The sequence below is a fragment of the Apteryx rowi genome, unplaced genomic scaffold (assembly GCF_003343035.1).
Source record: "Apteryx rowi isolate R43461 unplaced genomic scaffold, aptRow1 scaffold_19, whole genome shotgun sequence".
Classification (NCBI taxonomy): domain Eukaryota; kingdom Metazoa; phylum Chordata; class Aves; order Apterygiformes; family Apterygidae; genus Apteryx; species Apteryx rowi.
The window spans coordinates 4,812,253-4,838,407 of record NW_020448196.1 but is presented as its reverse complement, the minus strand read 5'-3'; the positions used below and the strand labels follow the sequence as shown (position 1 = coordinate 4,838,407).

General features: G+C 41.3%; 1 protein-coding gene across 6 annotated transcripts; it reads right to left on the bottom strand.

The window, feature by feature from the left end:
• Positions 1-1,138: 1,138 nt before the first annotated feature.
• UBAC1 (UBA domain containing 1) lies at positions 1,139-26,149 on the bottom strand. 6 transcript variants are annotated; one of them, XR_003252905.1, is made up of 12 exons: positions 25,991-26,149; positions 19,341-19,461; positions 17,037-17,110; positions 15,670-15,777; positions 14,347-14,464; positions 13,537-13,645; positions 11,859-12,090; positions 10,641-10,727; positions 9,574-9,712; positions 7,022-7,149; positions 5,638-5,774; positions 1,139-4,737 (listed from the first exon to the last, which is right to left on the bottom strand). XR_003252905.1 is itself a non-coding variant. In XM_026062118.1 (11 exons), exons 1-10 carry the CDS (start codon positions 26,126-26,128, stop codon positions 7,034-7,036), a joined length of 1,242 nt encoding a protein of 413 aa, XP_025917903.1. In that variant the 5' UTR covers positions 26,129-26,149; the 3' UTR covers positions 1,139-5,774; positions 7,022-7,033. The 6 variants fall into 6 exon arrangements, 5 of the variants coding, with proteins under 5 accessions (XP_025917903.1, XP_025917904.1, XP_025917901.1 ...); XM_026062118.1 differs by having other exon boundaries at positions 1,139-5,774; XM_026062119.1 differs by lacking the exon at positions 5,638-5,774.
• Between the last annotated feature and the right edge of the window lie 6 nt (positions 26,150-26,155).

Here is a 26,155-nt window from a genome sequence, read left to right as displayed (position 1 = left end):
CCAGGGCCAAGGCAGCCGTTAACCTGCCTGTCACGGCTGAAGGACAACGCTGGCAGCGCCGCTCCATGCGGAAAGCGCGCTTCTCACCTCCGGAGAGCCCACAAACACTAGGGCAATTACAACACATTTTGTCACTCAGATACCAGCTCTTTTTAAATTTTAAGGTGTGGATTTCTGCCCAGACCTGCTGTACCAGTTTAGGTTCAGAAGTACCATTATCTAAATAATATACCATAAACTGCTTGTAGGTTTTAAAAAAAAGTGTAATTTACTGCAAAGATGGACCTTTGAACTGTCCTGCAGCTTGCTGCTAATTTGTGCATTTAAGGAAACCTAAATTAGGGGCCATCTGGGACCAAGAAGATGCCTGCAGTCTCCAACACTTTTGAAAGCCTGCGCCGAGTAACGAGCATTTAGAGGTCTCGGTCCAGCCCTCTCTCCCACGGGACGTAATGAAAGTTTCCCTGAACTCTTCACAAGTTGCTGTAGCATGCGCTACGTTAACAGACTCCTTGCAGGTGCTCTTCCTCGCCCTGTACCTTGGGTAAAAATGCTAATAACCGCACCTGCTCTCCGGAGAACGAACCTCACGCGTTCACACTCTCGCTCGGTTGCCTCCCAGGCAACCGCACACACACGTGGGCAAGACTTGGAGGCTCTTCCCCGCTTATTGCCAAATCGCCAGCGGCACCGCTGGCACCGCGCAAGGGAACGGGCGCTTCGGTTCAGTCACGTGCGGGCGGTCGCACCCCACCGCTGACAGCTGCTAGCGCTCGAGCTGCCGCCCTCCATGGGGGCTCCCTCGCTGCGCGAGGAGACGCTTCCAGTTCATCAGTCAAGATAAAGCCCCGTTATGTGGCATCGGTCCATCACAGGGGATCAACAAACGCACTTCACATAACCCTTAATGAATCTTAGCAAAGCAACTGTTTCTGGGAAGTGAAGAAATACCTTCTAGGTGCAGAAACAGGTACTGAACCAGGATTTTCTGCTCAAATTGTGTTATGGGGTTGTTGATCAGCTATTAAAATACCTTATTTTCTGAGGAACAATTTTAGCAGTCTGCAGATACAAGCAACACTCAACAGTGTGAATTCATAACCTTTACTACTCTTCAAAATGACGTTTCAGAACAGTCTGTAATAAATCAAAAAACTTTATTTTTAAGATATATTATAAATTTACAACACACATAACATCAGTGTCTTTAGTGTGTGTGTGTGAGCAGGTTTAAAGACTCAGCATTCATTCTAGCCTCGCTCACGGGTATGACTTCGCCGCATGCTAAAGGCAGGTAATCGCCTTCCGTTAGCAAAGCCAGACTGTTCAAACGACCCCGCTAACTTCTACGAATACATTTCAGCAGATGACACTTGGACTGTTTAAAGGTTAACAGATTAGTAGCAGTTTCTTGATTTTGCCTAGAGGGCTACTGTATCGAAGCAAAGGCTGCTGGTTTTGCCCAGGTCGGGAGAGGTCAGTGACCCGCGCTAGCACGTCTAGAATGAACCCCGAATCGCACAGGCTCAGTGAGGTCTGCCCTAGCTAAGCTTCATAAAAGTAACATTACATCTTAGAAACAGCTGTGCATGCCACACATCGGTGTCAGTTCCATATGAAAATTACCGTACGCTGTACCTAGGTATTTTATACACAGGTGAAATGAAAAATGTTAAGTCAGTACCTCGCAATATAATTTTACTGGTGCTGCTGTGTGGTACGTGCTGGGTAGCAAATCACATTCTTGTACAGTTCATTAAACTATGATAAAAATAGGCAAATTAAAAAACACTCTACAGGCCTCTGTTACCTGCTGCAACAAGAGACGCTTGGTTTTGTGGGGCTTAGTTTAAAACATGATCCAACTGCTTTCCTCTCCCTAAAACATGATATAAAACTATATCTGAATTCAGTAAGAATTTAATGCATTTATGTTTATTGAAATTCACATGCTGCAAACAGGTTCTGCATTGGAGATCTTTAAGTCTAGGGCAAGAGGTCCTTAACAAACCTCTTGTTATATCTAGATATCAGGATGCAGGTGACAACAACAGCCACGATACCACATTCATGGAGACTTACTATACACAGCTTGCTTTTCCTCTGCAGGAACACGGGGATTGCCACTCTGGCTGAGCTAATCGACTGTCCTGGCTCTGGCAACAGCTAACACAGACGCTTCAGAAGAATCGTCGGCCCAGAGAGGAGGATTCAGTTAGTAGTTTGCTTACACCTCAAAGCACAAGGACTTATAACTGGATGGAAATACCCTGCTGCAAATGCTGCTATTCTACCAGTTAATAAAAATGCCATTTATTAAAAGTAGAAAAATGGGGCTTTTACTGTGGATGAGCTACTATTCCATGCACGCTACTTTTGGAAAGCTGCCATTGAAATTGAGATGGCTGTGAACCTCCGTACCTGTTCTACAGGCAACATTTGCTGACAGTGTTATAATACATTCATTTGGTGCAATGCTTATTTAAGCAACTTTCAAAGTGTATTAAAGATCCTCAGCCCCCGCAAAATAACTGTCCCAACTAAAAAAGATTTCAATAACCATTTAAGTATTTCTTGGATATGAAGATCAATCCCCCAAAGACAAGTTTGGTTCCGTGAGAACGAGGAGAGTAAATGGGGGTCAAGGTTCTGGGATGTACCCAAGACAGGCTGCAAGCAGCCAAAAAGATGCAATTAGCTGGAGGTTTAAGAGCTCTGGAAGGAGCAAACCTTGCGCCTTCCTAGAACAGCAGAAGTTTATTAATGACCATACTAGAAACAGTGCAAGTTAATTTTCCAGCTGCTTGGAGAACAGAAGTGTCCTTGACATGGTGTAAAGATCAGCGAACTGTGAAGTGGCTGGGTAATCTTGTGTGACCATTTTGATGTAACGATACAGCAATCTTAAAGGAAGACTCATGCCACTACTCACAAGGAGAGAAAAGAATGGCAGATTCTTTGGACTGTATCTAACACTAGAGGTTTATTAGGAGAATTATGCTAGCTCAGTCTCACAGGTCAAGACCAATCAAGGTCCAAGTTGCAAAGTGGCCAACAGCATTTTTTCCAAATACATCCCTTTAAATGCATCCCCCTTATAAAGAGAATATAAATATGAAGCCCTGAGAACAAACTTCCATATAGTACATTTCTATTAAAAATATCAAAGCTTTGATGACAAAAATTATAAGTTATATATATTTAAATAAATAGCTAGCTAGCTTTCAAGAGTCATGTAATATCAAAAGGTAGAAGATTGTCTGTATCAACTGATGGGGCAGAGTTAGAAGAACTGTAAGAAATCGATACTGCATTGAAAGAGTCACCTACCACCCCACTTCCTCACTTTCCTTGATTTCATGGGTCTTCCCAATATCCCCTTGACCACGTTATGAGACACCCAAATGTGACATGTCTTTGCTAGTTGTAAGTTGAACAGATACAAGCACAGGACGTGAACCTGCAAATCCTTACTCCTGTGAGCAGTTCTTCCTCACAAAACTTCAGGACCTCTTACTGGTTTACAGACCAGAACCACCAGTCCTCCACCTTTAGCCACAGAACAAGAGCAGTAGTCTCACTACACACTCCTTGGGCCTGCAGACCTGTCTCTGCACATGCTAACTCAGTAACAGTGATTTTTTCTTTTTTCTTTTTTTTTTGGGGGGGGGGGGGAATTGGAAGGAGAAAAGATAATCAATACTTTTGCAAGCACAAATGAACTTAATCCCTCTTCCCAAACACGCACATTAACCATGATGAAGTAGCAATACATCCAGATGCCATGGGACATACAGCTCCATAGTCTAGTGCTAATTCATACCCAAAAGACAACACTATTGTGTTATCAATTCCTTGAATGTTAATTTAACCTTAAGGATAGCTTTGTTGGTTTAAAATCAACTTCTGGGCCTTGCCGCAAACATCACACCTCATAAGTTCTGGCCTATTTCAGCTACTGGAAACTTATGTTCTCAGGCAAGCAAGACTTTGCTAAAACCATACCAAGAAACAAAATGGTTTGGCAAATCAGGAAGAACACACTAACACTTAGGCTGTGTAAGCGTTGAGCTCTGGAAGGAGAGCCAGAAATAACCACGTTCTCAAGCTTGCAAGTGTTTTAAAGATGCAGTATGCCTTTAATCCATAAGGTTTCTATCTGCAGTTGCAGCACTGGGTTGTGTTGGTGAGGCTGGGCATTCTTACCTTCATCTGTTACATGATTATGCTTTCCTGATGCTTTTTTCTGTTTTTAATAAAAGAATCACTGGCACCGATTCTGCTCTGGCATACTGAGGGAGGCAGCTCTGATAAGAGTTATCACCCTGATCAAACCGACACTGAAGATGATGCACAGTTTAGTAACGGGCACTGGCAGCATCACACTGACCAATCCCATTGCTGTGGGGTTAATGCAGAGATGCACGAGTAGCAGAACTTTCATCCTCAAGAGTGAGCTGCTCTGCTCCTCTGAAGCTGGTTAGACCCTGTATATTGGGAATTCACCCAGCTTCAGCCATCTAAAAATTAGGCAGCTGGTTCAAGTTAATCATCCATATTCTCCTCTGTCAGTAGCAACAGGTGAGGTGGGTTGCTTGTTCTTGCCATATCACAGCTAGGTTCTGCCTTGAGCAAATCAGAGACCAAACTTGTAGATGAATCTAAAATTGAGAGATGATCCTTGCCTGGTCTGTCTGGAAGCTCTCTACAGCCACTCGAGAGTCCAATCATGTATCACTGAAACAACAGAAGCATGGAAATGGTCTTTGAAGAATGTAAAGGCTCATTAAAAGGCTATGACTGCTACCCAGGTATCTGTTCAGTAAGTCTGAAGCTGTACTTTTTTATACAAAAGCCAAAAAAATATTACGGGGTAGTTTTTCTTTCCCAGCTTTGCCTTCCAGAAAGAATCACTAAAAGGAGTATTTACAAGAACCCTGACTGAGTAGGGAAAGACACTTAGAACCTCAGGTAAGAACGTCCTCTGGTAGTATCACACATCAAAAACTGCAGGGAATGAGAAAAAACAAACAAGGCTTTTTATAATGCCACAACCTCAGTCACAACTACTCATGAGTAGTTGCATCAAACTCACAGGGTTGCAGGATCAGGTTCTTGGCTTTTACAGGTATAGAAAAAAGTTACAATTTTACATCATGCTGTCAATCTGTTCTTAACAGGAGTCCGAGAAAATGGTGTTACTGTCCAATTTGAATAGAAGATAAATCTCTATAAAGCTCTGAATTTTCAGATGTAAAAGTAAATATTTCAGCACTCTCGTGAAGTGCAAGCTTAATATGAAATTACAAAAACCAAAAATTAAAAAAAAACACTGGGATAGTAGGCCAAGATAAAATCTCATGCTGTTTCGATTTCCCCACCCTTCATATTAATTATGTGAAATTGGCAACTTCAGTGCCTTGGCTGCATAATAGCACAGATCAGATGCCAAGTTCAGGCCAAAACTTGTTGCAGGGTTTCGGGTTACATCTTGCTGCAATTTTCTTCTTAAAGAAAGAAGAAAACAAAACAAAACAAAAACCCCAAAACACACACACATGCACAAAACCCAGCAACGCAAAAACCACACTTAAAAGGTGCCTGCAGAGCTATTCAGGATAGCCCTCTGACAGATACCTTTGTGCTATTTAAGAATAGGACCTCTCTGGTTGCTCTGTATTTTGGAGAAGCAGGTCTTGCATAGCCTGCCTTTCCAGAGAAAGGCTGTGGATTACAAGACTTGACAGATTATGACAGATGTCAATCATGTGGCACTAAGTTGAAAAGAAAAAAAAAAAAACATTTTAGACTTAAAAAGTAACACCCCCATAGCCCAATCATAATAAAATCTATCTTGATATTCACTAGCAAGTTCTTTTGTCAGAAGCTCACAATTTCTGTCTGAAATCTCAAGTCAGTCTTCTGATAAAGCTAGGAAAGACACAGTCTGACATTCTTGGTATTTCCAGGGTTTAAAAATAAAAAAAAAGTGGTGAAAAAAAAATGCCTCTATCTCAAAGACAGTAATTTCAAGCGCACTTTTAAATGCTTTAAGCAAGATTAAAAACATAAGCATTTCTGCTTATTTGCAGGTTACCATTCAATGAAAACCCATGCAAATCAGTATCTTTTTGTAAACAGAGTCTAAAAAATAAACTCAACAACATAAGTCTCCCTTTCCAAAATCATGCACACCAAAAGGGAAAAAAATGCAGTGTGAATACATCCTCCTTGCACTAGGATATGGCAGAGTATAAGCTTATGAATTGCAGCCCTTGAGAATCCAAGTGTTGGTGTTGCAAGTTCTGTCATGAAAGAGATACTGCATCTTTAATGTAGCTGACAGAATCACCTACAAGTCTAAACCCTGTAGGACTTGAACAACACTAACGCAGAAAATAAATAGGAAAAAGTAATGCTATTTATTAAAGGAATTCCATCTATGAATTATTCCGTTTAAATTATAATGCAAGACAAAACAAGTTTGGATAGAAATGTGCTTGCTCTCCCAATATTTGGACTTTTAAAAAACATTTCCTAAGAATCAATTTAAAAAAGCATTTTATAATTTGATATACCCATAAGTTAATACTGTATGGAGATGATTAATATCCTATGCTAGTGGTCAGTGACCTCTTGTAAACGCTAGCCAGATGCTAGTGAAACTGGCTAGTAAACTACTGTCACAGGCCTTTTTACCAAGGAGCTTAAAACACGAGCAATATCATCATATTTCTCGCCAATCAGATTCTTAATTGCTTTCACAAAACCTTTTCCTATATTTGGATATATTTTATTTTCAACCTAACACCTGAAAACAAAAATAAGTGTCTTCAAACCTCTTCCGCTAACACTAAATCCACAAGGCAATTAACTTCGGGTTGGCCATAACTACGTATGCTCTCATGCGAGATATAGCCATTCGGAGAGAACGCTTTTTCTCCACCCCCACCCCCAGCAATCCACGCTCCCTCCCATTGGGAAGGTGAAGCGAGGGACAGTAGGAAGTGGCACAGCGGACCGGCATTCCCCTCTACGTGCGGTTCAGGGTCTGGAAGATTCGAGAGATCTGTAGCATGACAGGCCCAGTTTCTGGATCGTTCATCCACTGAGTGCTGTTCAAGGGGTTTTCAAGCATATCCTCGAAGGCTGCCAAGAGATGGAAATTGTAACACATTTAGTCCTTTATTTAGCAAATGCTTCAAGGTTTGGGATGCTTAAGCAACAGGAAAGTTAAAAATTGCTGCAGAGCCATTCTTTGCTTTGGACCACTACTTATCCAATGCAGTGGGCAAGAATCCCCTGGAAGTGGGGGAAATTCAGCATACACTTACCTTTTGCACTCCTAAGTCTCTACAGATAGAGACACTATAGTCTGTCACTCCTCAGAATTAAATTCACTGCAGGCAGAGATTGATTAAATACTCAGCCTGGATTACAATCCATCTCAAAACCTCAAGGACAGGGGTTTGAAGAGATAAAGTCTTAGCAAATAGATACATGCAGAACTTCTTCCTTCCTTTCCACTGCAGAGCAATCTTAGGCTCCACAGAATATTAACTGGGCATATCCCCAGGGAATGCAGGCACTTTGTAGCTGCCAGGGACTGAGTCTCAGGTGTCCCTAGCGAGAAGACGCCTCTGAACTTGGAGACGGTGACTTCTGATCACGGATACTTAGGAGATTGACTATAATGTAGTGAGGCCTGCCCTAAGAGGATTGGAAAGGATTTCCCTGTTTTTGTCTAGACTGGCTGCAGTAGTGTAGTTCTAGTCATCAGTTTATGAATGCCCATCTTTGCCCCTCAAGTCCCAAACTAATATTCTGGCCCTACATTTCCCAAGGAGGTCTCTGGAGCCAGAAGGGAAGCAGTGCCTTCCCTTTGAACAGCAAGTGCTTTCTCCTTCCTGGCATTTGGAGGGCAGAGGATGCCAGGGAGGCAGCAAATTCCACCTGCCTCGATGCAGACAGAAGTGGAAGTATGCAGAACAATTACCTCCATTTTTGAACAATGACAGCTTAAAATACTTAAGGACAGTTCCTTCTTTCTATTCATAGCTGCCATTACACTATTTTTCATTCTGTTACTTATTTTGAAGGATCAAGAAATTAATCAGAACCAGATAGTTACTGCAAAAGCCAAGTTGCAAATATGGCAGAAGAATGAGCCAGCCAATAATTTATAAGCTTCGTGACAGACTGAGCTGGACTACCGAAAATTCAGAGCATTCAATCATTATGGAATGGGACAAAAAAGCAGTTGCAGATCTGACCTATTCAGAAGTCACCAAAAGGTCAGTGCTATAAGCATCTGGCAGACTGGCGCCAAGGTCAGCATCTTGATTTTCCAGGAAGGTTAACTTACACAGCTCCGAGTGACATTAGTGGGAGCTGGAAGTACCCAGCACCTCTGAAAGGCTCACCATTAATACCTTGCTCAAGGTCGTGCAGCATGCCTCTGGCAAAGCCCAAAATAACCCACTTTAACCATATTTCTTTACACAGACTCAAGAGTTAAAACTAAAGATTTATCAACTTTATTTAAGTATCTAATTAAATGCAAACATTCATTATTAAAATCTGTGACATCAGCAATTTGCAGATGTATCATTAGGAATATATTCTCATGCTCATCCAAGCTTTACAAGTGCATATAATAGCATTTCATTTTCTATTTATATTCTGAGCTGCAGTGTGGAACCCTCTCAGAAATGAAGAGACCATTTGTTCAGAAAACAAGGTGAGAATATTCTGCTCTTGAATTATTTAAAGCCTTGCAAGCTCTGCTAATTACATTTAAAGCAGGTATTTTAAAAAACTCTTCAAAGAGCTGTGCATACCCCCTTTATTTAAAAGCAAGTCTTCAAATAAAGTTTGAAGCCAAAGATTAAATGCAAAGTTTGTGTACAACACAGAGGCAAGGTCGTTCTGCATTATCTTCCACTATAAGAATGATCAATCCAGAGATTTACATTTCACTGTCAGGCTCATTAGATCAGTGCTTGCCGAGCCCACAGCCTTTCCGACCAAGAAGGCACAAATTTTGCCATGGAGCTGAACTCCAAGAAGGGGAAAACATGTTCACACGTGTTATCTCAACTTTGGCAGGGCAAAGCCTTAGCTCAGGGTTTTTGTTTGGTAACTCACACAAATTATTTTCCATTTCAGTGACCTGGCCTCAACACACAGTAAGCTGTACACTGTTTTTTCAGTGAAACAACTAGAGTTCTAGACAGATATCCCTTTTTTCCCCCCTTGCCCTGGACAAAGGGAATGCAAAAGGCCTCCTAGATCCAGAAAAGCACTGCAGCCAGCAGCTATTGAAGTTTGAGTTCAGCACATGTAATCCACTAGCCAAGGGACTAGTATCATTTCTGGGACAGCCCCAAATTCTCTTCTGGGTGTCTGGCTTGCAAGATGAAGCAAGCAAACAATACAGCCGCTGAAAGGGAGGAAAAGGATACAGAGCTGCACCCATCCCACAAAACAGGCTGTGAACATTCAGTCTGTACTGTTATTTGCTAGCAACTGCAGAGACTGTGTATATTTATCAGGACTCCAAACAGTACTTACCTAGTAGAGTTTTAGGGTTAGTTAGCCCTAACTGTACCACGGGGTTTTCTAAGATGGCTTGGAAGAGAGGGCTATTGGTGTCAATTCCCTTATCTAAGTCCTCTGGAGAAGGCTTTCTGTCTCCCAGCAGCCATTCGCACTGAAAGAAATCACCGGGCACAACAAATTCATGATTGGTTCTATTACAGTGAAAGTCTGTCAAAACTTGTGACAAAGTGGCATGTTAAAGATATTTTTTCCTCTCATGTACAGTTAAAGACTGAACTATATATTTCTTTTCACACTAGATTACTATTCATTTGTGTTTTGCTCCAACTGAAATCAATCTTTACTTCAACAGGAACAGCAGTATTGCCTGGTATGGTAATAAAAAGACACTAACTTTGGATGTTTCAAAGCTGAGGGAAGACGTGTGTCATCCTATAGATGAGTTTCCTAGAGCAGGCACTGCATCAGCATGGTTACAGTAGGTCAGCCTGAAGAACCACCCAGCCCAATATCCCTTCTCTGACAGTAGACAGCACCAGATGCTTAAGAAAAGAAGCTTCCTTCACCGTCAGCTGCATCTACATCATTCTGCTTAATATAGTCACTAACAGGGGACTAGTCAGTCTTCGAAAACCTTCACATCTTGGCCTCCCTAAGTTGTGGAATACATTGTTGCAGAATGTTAATTCATACATTGCATGGCTTGAATCTCTTGCCTCATCATGTATTCCTATCCCTTAATCAGTTATTAATTATGGGGAATATCTCTCCCTTTCTCATGATAGGATAATTTCTTTAGTTGCAGCCCCTGGTGAAGAAGCTTCAAGAATTTTTTGAAAATCCACACACACTATATGAACCAGATCAGCCTTAACCTCATGCATGCTGAGTTCTTTTAAGAAATTTAAAGCTTTCTGCATTCCAGTTGTGCATCTAATCTGAGGGAGACAGAGAACTTAGTGTTTATTTCAATTTCAGTAACATTTGGGCTTTACAATACAACCAAAGTCAATTAATGATAAAAGGAATTGGCTGAGCAGACTATTGTAGCAATAAGGAACAGAAATAAGTGTACTCACAGCTGCATTTTGCTGGTTGTTGTTTACTCTCAGTGCATCTACTACTTCTTTTTCATCAAATCCCATCTCCATCAGGGCAATGACAGCCTACATCAGATTTGCATAGCTTAATAAATACAGCATTTAACACGCAGAAACAATAACAGTCACATCCTTTCACCTCCTGTGCAGGAGCTTTTTGTGGGGTAGACACAGCTGTCTCCATTTGCAGACCACCAAGTAATTTTATCCACAAACTTGTCATCCACTGTATATCAGAAGTGTCTACTGCATAAGTGGAATAAATCTTAAGGGCCTAAGTCTAAAGGTAGCTCCTTATCCTCAACATGCCAAAGCTGAATGCAAGGCACAAAGCAAGGGTACATGGGACAGGAAGAAGAGCAGGATGGAAGCACATTATTTTAGAACTTCTCTCATGTCTAAGCTTTTCTCATGTCTCACCGAGATACACATTCCAGGTGCACTTGTAGTTCTATTCACTAGATTTAATTTTACTTCCTGGGTTTACTCTATATTGCTAGTGAGCATTATGTATTTAGGTATGTGTACCTGGATATCATCATGAGAATGTTCAACTACTGGAAATTGTACTTAGGTCAATCACTACATTGTTTGCAGATTCCAGCTGAAATCACAAGAAACCTCTAGTGGTAAAAACAAAGTGTCAGATTCTGAAGAGCACCTCCTGGTGAGTTTACAGTGTGATGACACCATAAATTTTCACTTCAAATCTTCCACTTCACTTCATTCTGAAGAAAGGCTAACTTCTGCATTTGCTGCAAGACTTTTAATCTGCTGATGATACTCTTCCATGCCCCCTAAATACAATTAGGCTATTCCGTCCTTTTCTATAGCAAAGGACCTACTCTTGCCCTGCAACCCTTTCTTCTCTGAAGGCAGCTGAAAGGCAACGCTAGGAGTCTATCAGCTCTTTTCTGTTGCAACAGTCAATTTTCAGGTGTAAAAGTAACAGCACCAGTAATTTAGACACTGGTATCCGAGACAGCAATACATTAGTTAGGTAATATCCCTTTCAGCAATCTGAATTTAAGCAGCCCCTAAAGCTTTCCACTAAAATACTGTCTGGCCAGTACAATATACGTGTACAGAAATGTCCCTTTACATTTCTTAACTAAACATTTATTTGGATTCCATGGTACCCACACAGTCCCTTTCAGTCTTAATAGTTACATAAATAGTGAGATACACCACACATACTCGTGGGTCTGGACGAAACTCTCTTTTCCTCCGGATCTTCTTGAATATTTCTGTCAGCTCATCTTTGGCCTCTTCCCCACCAGCTTCTGAGCTAGGACCTGCAGTCACTTCAGCGGAGGACGCACCAGCTTCAGCTGGGGCTTCTGATGGAGTCTGACCAGGAAGCGGAGCATCCACTGTAGGGTCATCTGCATGTTCTATCAACCACTCCATGGCCTGTGTCACTGACATACTGAAAAGCAAATAAAGAATACAGGGATGAGGAACACTCCAGAAGGGCAGCACTGTTCCCCACACATTTTTCTTTGCGTTCATTCCCACGGTATCCTGACTTGCTTATTAATCAGTATCTGAGAAGTCATAAATACAGTCTTGGAGCAAATCTCAGAGCACCTCTATTCTTGATGCATTTGAGACACCACAATCATCTCTGAAGCCAGGAAGTAAGACAGAGCAGCAAAGTTCAACTTGGACAACTGTAAACCAGGTTTTAAAAGGCATTTCTGAAGGAGTCACCTTATTCTCCAAACCAACAGCTTTATTTCACAACAGACAATCACTAACCATTTGCAACCACTGAGAAAATGGCAAAGCCTGTTCCAGACTTGCATGGAACTACATCTGTTGCTCCTTACGGAGAACTCTCTCAGACATCTTGTGATCAAGGAATGCCATTCACAACACATGAAGGAAAGAGTGGGACAAACACTGCACATGCACAATATAACTTGAGCAAGAGCAAGCTTCAGCGCAGGTGATTGTACTTGGACATGTATCACAGTTCTTCCTCCAGTTTGACCCAAGAAGGAATCTGTAGTCCCTCAAAGGAGAGGCCAACTGAAGGGAGACCAACAAAACACCATGACCATAACATGGACAGTAGTTATTCACTGCAAGCGCTCAAGCTAAGGGACCCTGAGAGAGCCCCAAGACATTCCTTCCCAATGAACACAAAGGAAGCTAAGATAGTGACAGGGCAACTGAACATGCAATTTCATTTGACCACACAGTAATTACTGGTCACAGAAAGGAAAGCCCTTGCCTATTTGGCTTCAGTTACAGCATGAGGGATGGTGGCCATCAGAGGAGAAAGCAGAGCTTTCTAAGTATGAAGACAGAGATACTGGAAAAGAGTGACTGGAATACATCATGAATTCTCTATCATTAGTAATTTTTAAAACAGCCTAACAAACTCCTTTCAGGAGGGATACAGCACAGCTGATTCTCCTCAGGGCACAAGAAGGACTACATGACCTCCTGAGGTCTTTATTCCTACAGTTACTATCTGGATTTTATAATATTCTTGCAATGTTTTTACAAGGTCAGCATGAAGTATTTTTCTACAGCTCAAAGGCTGCTCTGATGGGCTACGCTTGCTTTTTTCTTCATAAAATTTGAGTTTTAAGCACAAGAAGGTGCTAGTTTAATGCTTAGGAGCAGTGCCAACCTGACAGCCTCGCAAACCACAGACCAGCTATTCTTTCCAGAACAGGTAGAGCACTGCTTTCCCTTCCCTGTACCACCTGCATCTGTGTGTTGCCTGAGGCAGCACTGTTTTTTGTGCTAGTGCTTTCTCCAAACTAATTTTGGGTGACCCACATAAGGAGACTTTAGAGAAAAAAACAATTTTTTTTAATCATACCAAATAATTTACAGCCAGTATGCTGAGTACACTTACTGATTTAATCGAAGGGCTTTGACAGCTCTGCTCTCTGGAAACCCCATTTCCGTAAGCTGTCGCAGAGCTATTTCATCCACTCTGTCTTCCTCATCCTCATCCAGCATGGCTGCATATACACAAAAAGAACAACGTTCAAATTTACTTCAAGCTAAAATAAATCCCTTCCTCAATGGAAAGGGACATGTTAAGTTCAAACCCCATTCTCCTCTTCAATCCCCGCTTTTGTTTCTGCCCCAAATTTGCCATCTCATCATTTAGTTTGTTGTACTCTGCTTGATCTGGCTCAGATAGATCCTTCCAGGACAAAAACTTTGTTCGTGTGCATTCACAATCTCAAAGAGCAAACTCCCGCATTACCATGGGATGTCCACATCAGTGAACAGACCTTCTGTGAACCTCTCACATATTTATTAGTTATCTAGAAAAATCAGTGAGATTAGGTCCTATCAGATGAAGGGCAAAGATTTCCCACTGAGTGCATCAACAGCTACAATTTTTTCTCATTTAACTCTACTTCCTTGTGCATTTTAAATGATTCTTTACCCTCCCCCTAAAGTAAAAGTCATGTGAAGTTTTCCAATTGTTTTACTATTAACAATTTTACTTTTAAATGGAACTTTTCATCCATTCCAAAGAGACTTTACAAATTAAGTTTTATAAAACCTATACCACAAGATGAAATCTTTGCCTCAAAGTTATTACAGCTCTGGTATTTAAGTTCTGGATTTCACTCTTCAAGCCTTTTTCTGCTGTGGAAGCAAGCAAGTTCCTGGGATGGAACTAGTAACCATAAAGAAATGTTCATACCATTTGCCTTCTTAAATAGCTCAACTGCATCTGGGTTCAGTGCTAGCAATTTCTGTGCAACTTCTATGAGAGAAACTAAGATCTTCCGGAGCTCTGTCTGGAACTGTAAGAAAGGAAACTGTCAAAACATTTAGATAACAAGTTACCAGATGTCATTAAATCTTAATATGTCTATTGTTAGTATCTCTGCTATCATCTGGCCCCCTGTAGAGAAGGTTGTTTTAGTAGGGCTTCATTTTTTGTTGTTTAGACTCTTAAGCACTGGTTGTTTCCTGTGAAATGCTCTAAGTAGCAAAATGTACCAGGCAGAAAGGTCCTTTTAGTTCCTCCACAGGCCCCTGCCCAGCAGCACCACAAGAGGTGCAGCATCCAGGAAAACTCATTGCTCCACAGAAACCTGACTTGCACCTTGCACAAAGTGTTATAAGAAGATAGTCACAGTAGCTCCATACCAGTGCTATTTACTTCCTTTAGCAACTGGAGACCTACGCTTCGGTGAAGTGAGCTTTCTTAGTTATAACCCTTTGCTTTCTAGTAACCTAAATTTGAGCAATCTAAACCAAGACTATTTTCTAAACTGAAGCATCATATATTCTTTTCACTTGGCCATTTATTTTTAAAAATTCCACACAGAAGGTCATGTTAGCCATTAAATAGCTTAAATGCCAATTGTCCTGTTTAGGTTAACAGGCACATTTGCTGCTTCATACCCCTAGTAGTACAGAAGGGATAGTAGTCCAGTCTGCTGCAGACACAGCAGCTGCATAGGCTTCATCAGCATTCAACTACTGAAGTCAAATTTTAATAATAATTTCTCTTTTCAAAGCCACGGAATAGGAAAAAGACACTGTAAACACCTGAGCTATTTAAGACTGAATAGAAAATTATCCTTAACTACTACACTGACCGATCACTTAAGTATTCTATAGTTAAAACACGTTGCCTGTTTGAGCACATAAGAGTACTCATATACAAGAGAATGCAGGGCTTATACATTAAAAGTAGTTTCTCCTCTGTTATTTTCAACTAACTTCACATTTGCCAGATCTTGAAAATGGTTACTGAGGCTCTCCCATGCACAAACAGCATTTAAAAATCATAATTCAGTACAGAGGGTTTGGAGGTTTTTTCCCTCCTAATCACTGAATAGCTTAAGAAAATTTAGATACAGGTCATACAAATGAGTTTAATACATATTTTTATACCTCAATTTCTATTACAGAAAAAAGGCTAATCATATTCACAGGGCAGAGAAAAGCTTATGTAAGAAAAAAGCCTACTTGAGTGTTAGTGCAGAAGTTAAAAAACAAGTCTAATACTTACATCCCTCATGTTGTGATGGGCCACAGTGCGATCTACATTGCGAGAAGGCAGATTTGCAGTTGCTTTGAGAATAGCATCTTTATCAGGAGCTTTCTGCTCCTGTTTCCTCTAAAGGATGGGAGACATGATCAGGTTTTATAACCCATTATCCACAGAACAAAGAACACGCGTAGCTGACGGGAATTTTATATCCTTCACCAAGGCATCGAGCAATGCTCTGTAACTTGCAACTAAGAAACAGTAGTCTAGCAATACAATGGATTAATAGCACTAACAACATTTTGTGATTATAGAGCAAAACTGGACCTGTTGCACTGCCCCACCTTCAGCCCTGATACCTGTTTTTCTTAGCTAAACATGTGGGGCAATTCCAGCATGAAGAGGGAGAGTGATGTGTCAGATGCGGCCAAGTCTGACAGACTTGGAGAGAACTCGGAGGCCTCAGCTCCCAGGCCCAAACACTCCGCTCAGAACATACCCTCTTCAAACCCATGCTTTGTCAACATGTACCGATAGTGTGAACAGGTTAACAGTTAACTGCTCAACACTAGAAGAGCTTTACTGCTTGCAAGTATCACACAGAGATATACAGCACCTTGGATTTTCAGTATATGCTTACTGTCTGGGACAAACCATAGCAGGGGACAAACTACAAATTTTTCCCAGTCTTGCATCTTATGCTCTTATGGTGACATTCTGCCCAGCAAGACCATAATTAAGAGATAGAGACATACACCAATACCTACAGGAAGCAAGAAAAAACAGAGCTGTACAAGGAGGAAGTAGAGAGACCTAGGGATTCATAATGTCAAGCACAAGCATAGCTCAAAGCATTTATGTGATAACATCAACTGCAGTAGCACTCGTTCACAGATGTCATCCTGGGTATCACTGACCCTCAATAAGTTCGAGTTCTCGGTAAACATTCTGAGAAAAAATAGCCATGTTGTAGAATAGTTGAGGGCCAATGCTTCAGCTCTAGATACCTGGTTAGAGGGTGAAAAGCTACACATTGCTAAAGACAGAAATCAGCCTGACCAGAAATCAACAGATTTTTATAGGGCTTTGGAAACAGAGACACAGCAAGGCACTTGCTGAAGTATGTTTATACAGTTACTAGACATTTATTCAAAGATCAAATCTATACTACTTCCACAAAGTGTATCTGCATGTTTTATTCTAAGGCAAATGTTCTCTCAAAGTTAAAAGTGTAAATTAGAAGTTTGCAAGAAAGATGAAATAGTTTCCGTAGTATTTAGCTGGGTGCATTTGCCTCTACAAACAGAGTACAGCCCAGCAGTCCTTCTGCAACTCATTAATAAGGCTGTTAATCAAAACGGGATAGTCAAGAATTCTTCCAAACTCACTTTTTCTTCTGCTGACACATCTGCCATTTTGGGGAGAGGAGGTGGCGCACGCTTCTTTATTAAGAGCAACACATCTAAAGAGAGAATGATACTGAAATATGTTAGAAAGTAAAGTGAAAACAGTTCCTATAAGATACTTTAGAGCTTCAATTTTTCCGAGAGACAAGTTTTGTTTAATTTCACTAAAATATCAGACTTTTCACACTAAAGCCAGTACGGATTTACAGATTCCCCTTTAGTGTCTGCAGTTCCACAGTGCTATGGTGAATGTGCTGCGCAGATACCTGGCAAAGGACTAGACACTTAAAGCCAGAGGTTGACATCAGTTAGAACAGATGTAGTCATGTAACTTTAGGATGATAGTGCTGGAGTTCAGAACATGATTCATCATTAGTTACACTCTCACTGTTACCAGCTTCTTCTCCTCACACAACACCCTCAAAGAGAGTAATACTGGCTCCCGATGTCTTGTGTGGCTATATTAACACAGTAATTGGCCCATTATAATATGAATAGAGCAGCACTTCCTGAGCTTCCACTGAGGAAGAAACAGTGCAGAAAGGCTGTGTATGTTTTTTTTCTCTTCCACCTGGGGCCTTCAACTATAGTGAGTCAAATTCAAAGCTTCAGTGACAACTCCTAGCCCCAGGCTGAAGCTCACCTTTGCATAGAAATGGCAGTAGAGCAGGTCACTGTCTACAGTAGGGTGCATCACTGGCGACCACAGGGGCAAATTTCAAGAGCAGAACAGTCTTCAGTTTCAGGTATCCCAGATCACATGCCACACACTTGATTCAATCTTTTAAGGCTAAGACTTTTCCTTTACAAGGCATCTTTTTCCAGCACCTCCCTTATTACCAGAGGTATTTTAAGGGTTCAAAGATGCAGACACACTGTTTAGGGCCCAGATCAGGCCTGTACAGCATCTGTATCCTTCAGGCAGGTACAGCTTGACACACAGTTTTTAGTCCATCACATTAAGCAAGTAAAAAGCAAACAAATCATGCTTTGTGCAACAAGTTTCCTAGGCCTGGCTCAGTATCTAACAGCCAAAAGCAACAGCTGGTGAAGGCTGTTAACTCTCATTTGTCCACCTGACCAGAATGCAAAGGGATCAACACACTGACTTTTGGCTGCCTCACGAAGCAGCAAGGGAGTCAGCTAAAGCTGTTTAACTGGGCAGCTCAGGGGCAATCAGCTGTTGGCTGCTATCTTGCCTCCCTGACAGCAGCAGGGCACTTGAGCATGTTGCAGGGGAAGAAGCAAAGAAGCATTTGCACAACAACTTGCTATGACTGAACAGTTAATGCTGTTTGGCTGCTGCAAACTGCAAGTCAAAACTCAATAGGAGATGGTGCCTCGCCAGGAAATAACAAACTGCTAATCAACAAAAAGGCTGTTCCTTGCCTTTGCCCAAGACAGGAGTTCCCAACTCCTCTTCGACTCTGAAGGGGAGAGGTGACACTGACTTCAAAGGGAAAGGGGACCAAATTGCTTGTGTTCATGGCAGCAGTACTCCAGCAAGAAATCCAGAAATCCAGCAAGAGTAGTGTCGCTGGTTCAGTCAATGTTTCGGTCTACAGCAGTCCAGCTTCTTACACTTGCTCTCTGCACTACTGCCCTTCACCTCCAGAAGTGATCATTAGTTTAATCTGTTCAGTAAGAACTCAATCCAGCTATCCCAACAGCTCTTTTAGATTCTCTTTTGTATCACATTAACTCTTTATGACTTTAAATGCCTCATATATTCTACTGAAGCCAGTGATACTATAATTAATTTTGACCCAGGTTTGCAGATGCTCAAACACACTTCAGCAAGCAACACCCATCTGCTTGACTGGGAGACCTCAAGAAACTCCTCCAAAAAAAGTGTTTTTTCTTTCTTAATATTCTTAACCATGGTTACAATTTTCAGATCTTTTGAAGGATAAATGCTGTCTACTAAATACCTGTGATAATATTAAAAGCACTGGAGGAGGTTTTAAAAGAATTGCTTTAAGAAGGCGGTAAAAAAAAAATCATTTATTTAACTTATTGGCTTAATGGACACACCTAATTTCTGTTCAACTCTTAGAAAGAGGAACTAAGGAAAGCAAACTGCTCATTGCGTTTTTTTCTGGAGAAAGACAAAGTCTTTTTCCTCTTCCCTTTTTGCCATCTTATTAGCTTTCTCATGTCAAAGCTGAGAGTAGATACTAAAAGGTCACAGCTTGGAACTTACCAAATAGTAAAATACAGATTCATGTTTCCAGGCTGACAGGATATTAAAAAAAAAAAAAAAAAAAGGGGGGGGGGAAATCTTACCTCTATCTTGAATGTTCTCCTCTAACACAGTTTTTGTGTCTGTCAGCACCTTCTCAGAAGTAGCATGTATCAACTTATGATGTGTCACAGTTTTTGGATCCTCCAAGCTCCCAGGTACACACTGCAGAAGATAACAAATATTGAAGATCAGAAGACAGCAATAAGCCTACTGCCTGAATCACTGCACTTTGCACTTCAGAAACTACTAAATGATGGCACAGTTTGTATGTGGAGAATCTTAATAGCTTAAGTAATGGTGAAATATGCTAGAGGCCAGTACACAGAATGCATTTTATTAAAGAAATCAAAGCTCAAATTGTGCTGTAAAGATGCTCCAACCGTGGTAGTGAGCAGGCAAAAAGGTTTCTCCTTGCATATCCAAGTTCCTGCCTGGGAAAAATAATCAACAAAAGGGAGGATTCTAGCCCTCCTTCACTGATGTTTTGAAATTAATAGCTAGCAACAAGAACACTTAGGTTCCAACTGATTATGATGCTCTTAAAAACATCTTTAAACAGTTTCAAAGACCTAGTCTTACAGCCCAATCACTTTAAGTGAGCAAGTACAGGACCAAGTACTCAAAATTAAGTGCAATAGAGATATACTGGATTGCAGAAATATAAATAAGCAACATTTTTACTTTCAACCTATCTGAGTGGATTTAAAGTTTGTCTCCAAATTGCCCTAGGCCTGAGTATAGGTCCAAATACTCAGAATTAAGTGTGATTTGGAGCAAAACAAGTATGCTCAAGGACCCACAGCTAATCCAATTCTGCAATAGATTGCTAAGGTCACTCACTCTTCCGGAGAAGTCTGAAGGTAGCAATTAGTATCATAAACTAAGAAAGAAAACCTACAAAGAGCATTCAGTGTTCTTGCAGAAGGGAAGGCTGTAATAATGCCAACATGTTTCTCCTTCATAGCCAAGTGTCAAGACAGAGGAGGGACTCTCTGCTTAATCTAATAATTATTTACACATGAACTATTAGACTAAACAAACAACTGCCAGCTGTGATTTTAGTATGCTTGACCCTAACTCAAAAGAAAGCAGCAGTTTCTGCACCTCGTTTCAAGTTGCTTAATGGAATTAGAGTTGGCTGCCAGAGTCCTAACCTTGGTTCTTGCTGAGCGCGCTGAAGAAAAGTTACATTTACAACTCTTCTCAATCAGAAATACTCAGTGCATGTTAATTTTTTCATAGCTGACTGTGTTGCTCAATATCTTATTAAAATTCTAAAAATTGCATGTCAATTCATTCACTGTGAAACCAGCTTTGAATCCTGAAGGCTTACAATATAAGCGTTATCAGTGGTTTGTTTATAACTGTACCAAGGAGCACTCATGTATTTACACAGCTAGACACAAAGAAAGGTTTTTCTTGATACAAAGTCCAATTAGAATATACAGAACGGTTTCCAAGTACCAAATATGAGTTGACTACGGCTCAGTTGTTCTGCTGGCATAAACTGACAGAGTGCCACTGAGACTGATGGACCAGCGCTATCCCACCCGCTATGCACAGGACCACCCTTTTCATCGAGGCTGCTAGAAAACTACAAGTTGAAATCCTATGCTATTTATCACAACAGATATAAATAAGCATGAATCCCATGGTGTTCGTGCCCTACTGCGGCTTTACAAAAAGGTTAGAGTTTAGACCTCCTGGTATTTTAGCATTACAACACAAAATTAAAAGCACACACCCCAACCTTGAACTGACTCATCTTCATACAAGCGTGGCTCACAGATCCGCAGTGACAGACTACAAGAACATTACATGCATGCATCTAGAGGCTTCTAATTTGTTTGAGGGGAAAAAAGAAAGCATAATGGTTGCAATTCCAGAAAGGCAGAATCAAAAATAAACTACCAAAACCATGAAATTGATTATGTTCTTATCACCTTAACAGCTTTCTACAGCAGAATAAGACACTTAATACTGACCTCACCTGCTCTGCTCACAAAAAAACCCTCTCAATGACATTTCTTTCAATACACATTTCTACTGAGCCATTTTTCACCATGTCTATAGAAGAGTGCATTTACTCTTCAGGGAACAGAGCTGTTTCCAGAGACCCCACTGAAATCAGTGACAGTATTTCCCATTTGCTTCACTTAGATGTAGCATTTAGGCCTGTTAGTATGTATTATCAGCCTCCTTCAAAGGAATCCTTTTAGCGTCCATCATCACTTTCTCTGTCTTCACTGCAACAGAACCCAAGTACTTGCTCCTTTTTCAAATGTAACACTTGTTTTCAACACAAATCTTCAGTTCCTCATCTGAGCTTCTGCACAGTTCTGATGCCTCAATAGGACTGAAGTGAGAGTTTCAGTCTTGCTTTGTATAACTTTAACTAATCCTTCAGTATATTAACTGCTGAACAAAAGCCAAAGAATGCATTAAAGTCTAGAAGCAATTGGGAGTAGCTCCTATAATTGATCTGATAAGTTATCCAAAATACATAAGAGTACATCAGTGGAACATCTCATCTCTGAAAAAGCTCAATATTAATTTTGCAGATCTTTAGAGTCAGACCCCAAAAAAGAATTTGAATACAGGAGCTGGGGGGAAGGGAAGGGAACCTGTTGCAAGTAATCACACTTTGAGCACTTGCCAGTGTGGGGATGGGTAGAGGTGAAGAACTGCTTCTAATCTTTTATCTATTATTTTTTCCTAGCGCATATCAAGTTGTGTGTGCACATGATCATAATATTTACTAATAAGATGAAAGTGCAAGCGAAAAACTAAAAATTGCAGGTAATCACTCATTTATCCTTAGTAACCCATGGATTCAAGGCAACATTTTTCAGACTTTCCCATAGTAAAGCTATTTTAAAGGAAAAGTCCTGCGGCCACCTTACTTCCTCCTCTGACCACTCTGTTGACAACTGCATAAAACTAAGGCAAATACAGACAGTACTTTATGGGAATGCTTAGTGAAATACTTGGCATATTTTAACAGGCCCGGGAAACAGAAAGTTCATCTACCAGGCAATGCCTCTACTAGCTCTCAACAGACCACCAAGAAGTTACCACCAGCAGCCATCAGATCTCACTGTGGAATCTTGCTTCATGCAAATGACGCACGATTAAAAGTTTAAAGCATGACTGAAAACATCTTCCTGCCCACAGAAAGGAAGAGTACTGGTAATCCACAGGAAGAGTGGCGAGAGAGGGGAGGAATTCCCTAGGCAGAGAAGAGGACCTCTCACACAAATGAAGGGAAGCTGAGAACCAGGGTGCACCTGCAGCCCAGCGGTCAGCTAGCATTGCCCTACATGCAATCAGGGACACAGCACACCCGGGAAGAGAAGCTCTTGCATCTCTTTGTACAAAAGAATGAGGAGGGAACCTGCTGTAAGTTTTATGGTTTTCTTTCCAGCATAAATATTTGCATTTCTTTTTAACACTGGAGTTTACAGCAAGCTTTTGTTCACAGATGCCTGAGCAACCACTGAGCTTGCAAGCCCTGCTGATGCTAGATGCTATTTGCAGAACTTGGAAACTCGATAAACCGCAAAGCTGGCTGTTTGTTTGTCTTTAAATATGAAAAGGGATTTTTTTTGTTGTTTGCTTTCATTAACAGAAACATTTTTTAAATAGTGCTGACACTCCCTAGTACTAAGCTTGGGCGGCTAAACCACCTTCATCTCCCACAAAGTAACCAAAACATGTCTAGGGGCATGAACCTACCTTATCCTTGTATTGCTGCACCTCGTACCTCTGTCCTACAGACACTCCTTCCTCCACCTTAAAACCCAGGTGAATATCACCGCAGCAGTTTAAGAAAAAGGAGACTAGAAGCACATAAACATTAAGAGCTTCTACCTGTAATTTGCTTGGCAGCGTGGGCCACCTTACAGACACACAGCCCACATGCGTGCATCTTAAACGCATGACTACAATTTACATCAGTATTTCTGAAATACCATTGAGTCTCAGCAAGAAGCAACAATCTCTTGTAATTAGAATATTAGAATCAGGACTTTCTACAGGCCCTTCAGCCAATGCAGTGCTATGTTTGAAATGTCAGCCTGGGGCACAAGAATTATGGATCATGAAAATATACAAGTTACACTTGGGTTTCTGTGGTTAACTGAACTTTCCCAGTTCTGGCTCCCAGGTGAGCAGTTTCTTTTTAAAGAAACTTCCTGAGACCTTGGGGCCCAATTCTGCCAGCTGGGCTGCACAAGGAGCTCTCGCTGAGGTGGTGAGGCTTTGCACAGGGACAAGTGACTGTTCTGAAAGAACACTTTAATGGTAAAACCTAAGTTTAAAAATAACTAGGAAAGAAAACAACTTATTATCAGTTTTTTTTCCCCTGCAGATTAGATATGTAACATTACTGAAGGTAGCAGTTTAACAGTGTGTAATCATCACTGAATTGTTACAAGTCAACAGATAGAACTCGGGGAAGTTTTTTGCTTGATCTGTGAGCAAAAAACCCACTAAATTTAGGAAAAAAAAGACATCAAAAATGACTCTTCAGAGATTAGTAAACATTTGAATGTTCCAGAGGGAGAAAGCATGCCCACCTTCCTAATTCAAAATCGGACACCCTAACGAATGTCATCTTCTTTTGCTTCCTGAAAGAACAATTTCGATAACTTTAGGGATTATATTAATCAGCATCAGCATGAGAGGTGGCTGCATAAATTATCTCAAGGTATTATCAAGATTCATTGCAACATACCCATGATCATCAGTCATGATTCTTCCATTGGTTATTTTCCCCTCCATAAAACTATATATTATCCATAATAGTTATGCAAATCCATACCATTAGCATAAAGTAGCAGAGAGATGAAATCAAACATCACCACCAAGTTATCAATTGTCTTCTGCCCCGGCTCACATTGCATGCAAGTGTCTATTCAATTAAGCTTCCTGAGAATTAAAGGTCTTCAGTTCTGCACATGTGTGTAATCATTACTCCACCCTATTCTGGCAGTCTTTGCACCACTCTTTTGCTTAATCACAGCAAATTTCAGACAGTAGCCTGAAAGCGGACCAGACAGTAGCAGTAGAGCTCTTCCAAGAATGCTAACAATACGGAAGGCCCTTCACCCATTCTCTTCAGCAGGGCATCCTCATTTTGCCTCAAAAAAGGTCACATCTACCTCAGATAAAGCAAAAGCAAGTGTGGCCGTTCTCATCTCTAAACCAAAAAGCACCTATGAAGACTATGGATCAAGACAGAACAATGTGTGCTGTGACCTGTGGTTTCCAGAGGTTCTAGCTAAAAACCAAACAGCTATAAGGCACACTGCAGAGCGCACTTGGGCTGCTGTCCATCCTTACTTTACCACCTGCTCATCAGGGAACAAAGCAATCTAAATAGCCCACCACAACCTAAGTTACTTCAAGTTGTGGTTAATTAATTACATATTACAGGTATGTTCTCATATTGTAACTGTTTTTTTATTAAGAATAACAACATTTCTTAACATCTCTATAACATTTTGAAGATGAAAACCCTTTTACTACATGCAGTCCTTTTCAGGGGTGAAAGTAGAGGTCCTGGCCTCTTTCATCTGAAAGTTAAACGAGTTCCGCTAAGTCTCTCAGCAAGAATTTCAGCAGCTTTTGACTCGAGCTGTCAGACCATGTTGTGCTGGTCTCAGAATGACAGTCTTTAGAACAGTCCTGGTCATGGATCACCATCTTATAACACTGTTATCAGTCACATCTTTGCTTTAAAATAAAACACAGTCATGGCAGATCTTTGAAATCCAATCCAATGGTTTCGCAACCACTGGTTTCAATGTTTAACACCCACAAACATACAAGCAAGTAACTGAACAAGGGAATACAAAAACCCTATATTTTCCAGCTTAACTTCAGAATGCAGCTGTATATTTTTATATATTTTCTCTTTCAGACAATGATTAGCAATTTACTCTTCCAACACGTCCATTAAGACCTCAATCCTTAGAGCACTGGGAGAGCATTAGAAGAGCCTATTAACTTCCCACTGAAACCCACACTAGTTACTGTGCCAACACAGGGTGAGGCAGTACTAGGAATTTTTTCAGAGAAAGGAAAGTTCTCCACCATAGTTATTACTTTCATTGTTTATTCTTAAAATATAAACTAGAAACAAAATATGCTCTATTCTCTGTTGGGAAATTGGTAGAAGCCAGTTCCACCCATCTCCTGCAATACACGGTCGCCAGCACATTAAGTGCATAAGACGCATGCAAGAGCTGGCTACTGCTACTGTCCCACGCTTGCTGAATTCCCTAACTAAAGGTTGCAAAGTAATTTCCATCAAAATTCATCCTTTGCCAACACACGCAGCTCTTGAAACAGGCATTCGCTTTCTATATGGAAGGGTTTCACGCAGTCAGGTGGAGGAAGAGAGTGGCAGATAGGGCAGACTAGGAGCTGGAACACAGAAACATGCGTTTGTTTTCACTTTTTTTTTTAAGGATATTTACGAGGCTTTAGGAAAGTCTGTTTTCTTCACAAACTAGTGCTTGCTTGCCCCTCCCCAGGACTCCGACCTCCTCTCCCAGCTCGGGAACACAAGCGTTACAGAAAACTAGGGTTTCGGAGTTATCTACGGCACAGGCTCCCCGCAGGCCGCCCCGGGGGGCCGCGGCGCCCTGAGGCAGCGGCGAGGGCCGCGGCAGCCGCGGCTCCTTACGTGCTTGAGGCACCGCTCCTTGAGCTTCTCCACCGTGGTGTCCTCCGAGACCTCCTCCAGCCACTCGGCGCCCTCCACGGTGCACACATGGAGCCGCAGCACCTTCCCCGCGAAGATCTTCTCCTCCTGCACAAACATGGCCCCGGGCCCCGCCGCCGCCGCGGC

Bases quoted from the DNA above. Each gene is read 5' to 3' on its own strand.
- UBAC1 (XM_026062118.1), bottom strand. From the start codon at position 26,128: ATGTTTGTGCAGGAGGAGAAGATCTTCGCGGGGAAGGTGCTGCGGCTC. The intron at 12,091-13,536 runs GTAAGTGTACTC...TTTGCTTTTCAG, and splicing joins AAAGCCCTTCGATTAAATCA to TATGTCAGTGACACAGGCCA. The intron at 9,713-10,640 runs GTGAGTACACTT...GATTTCTTTCAG, and splicing joins ACAACCAGCAAAATGCAGCT to TGCGAATGGCTGCTGGGAGA.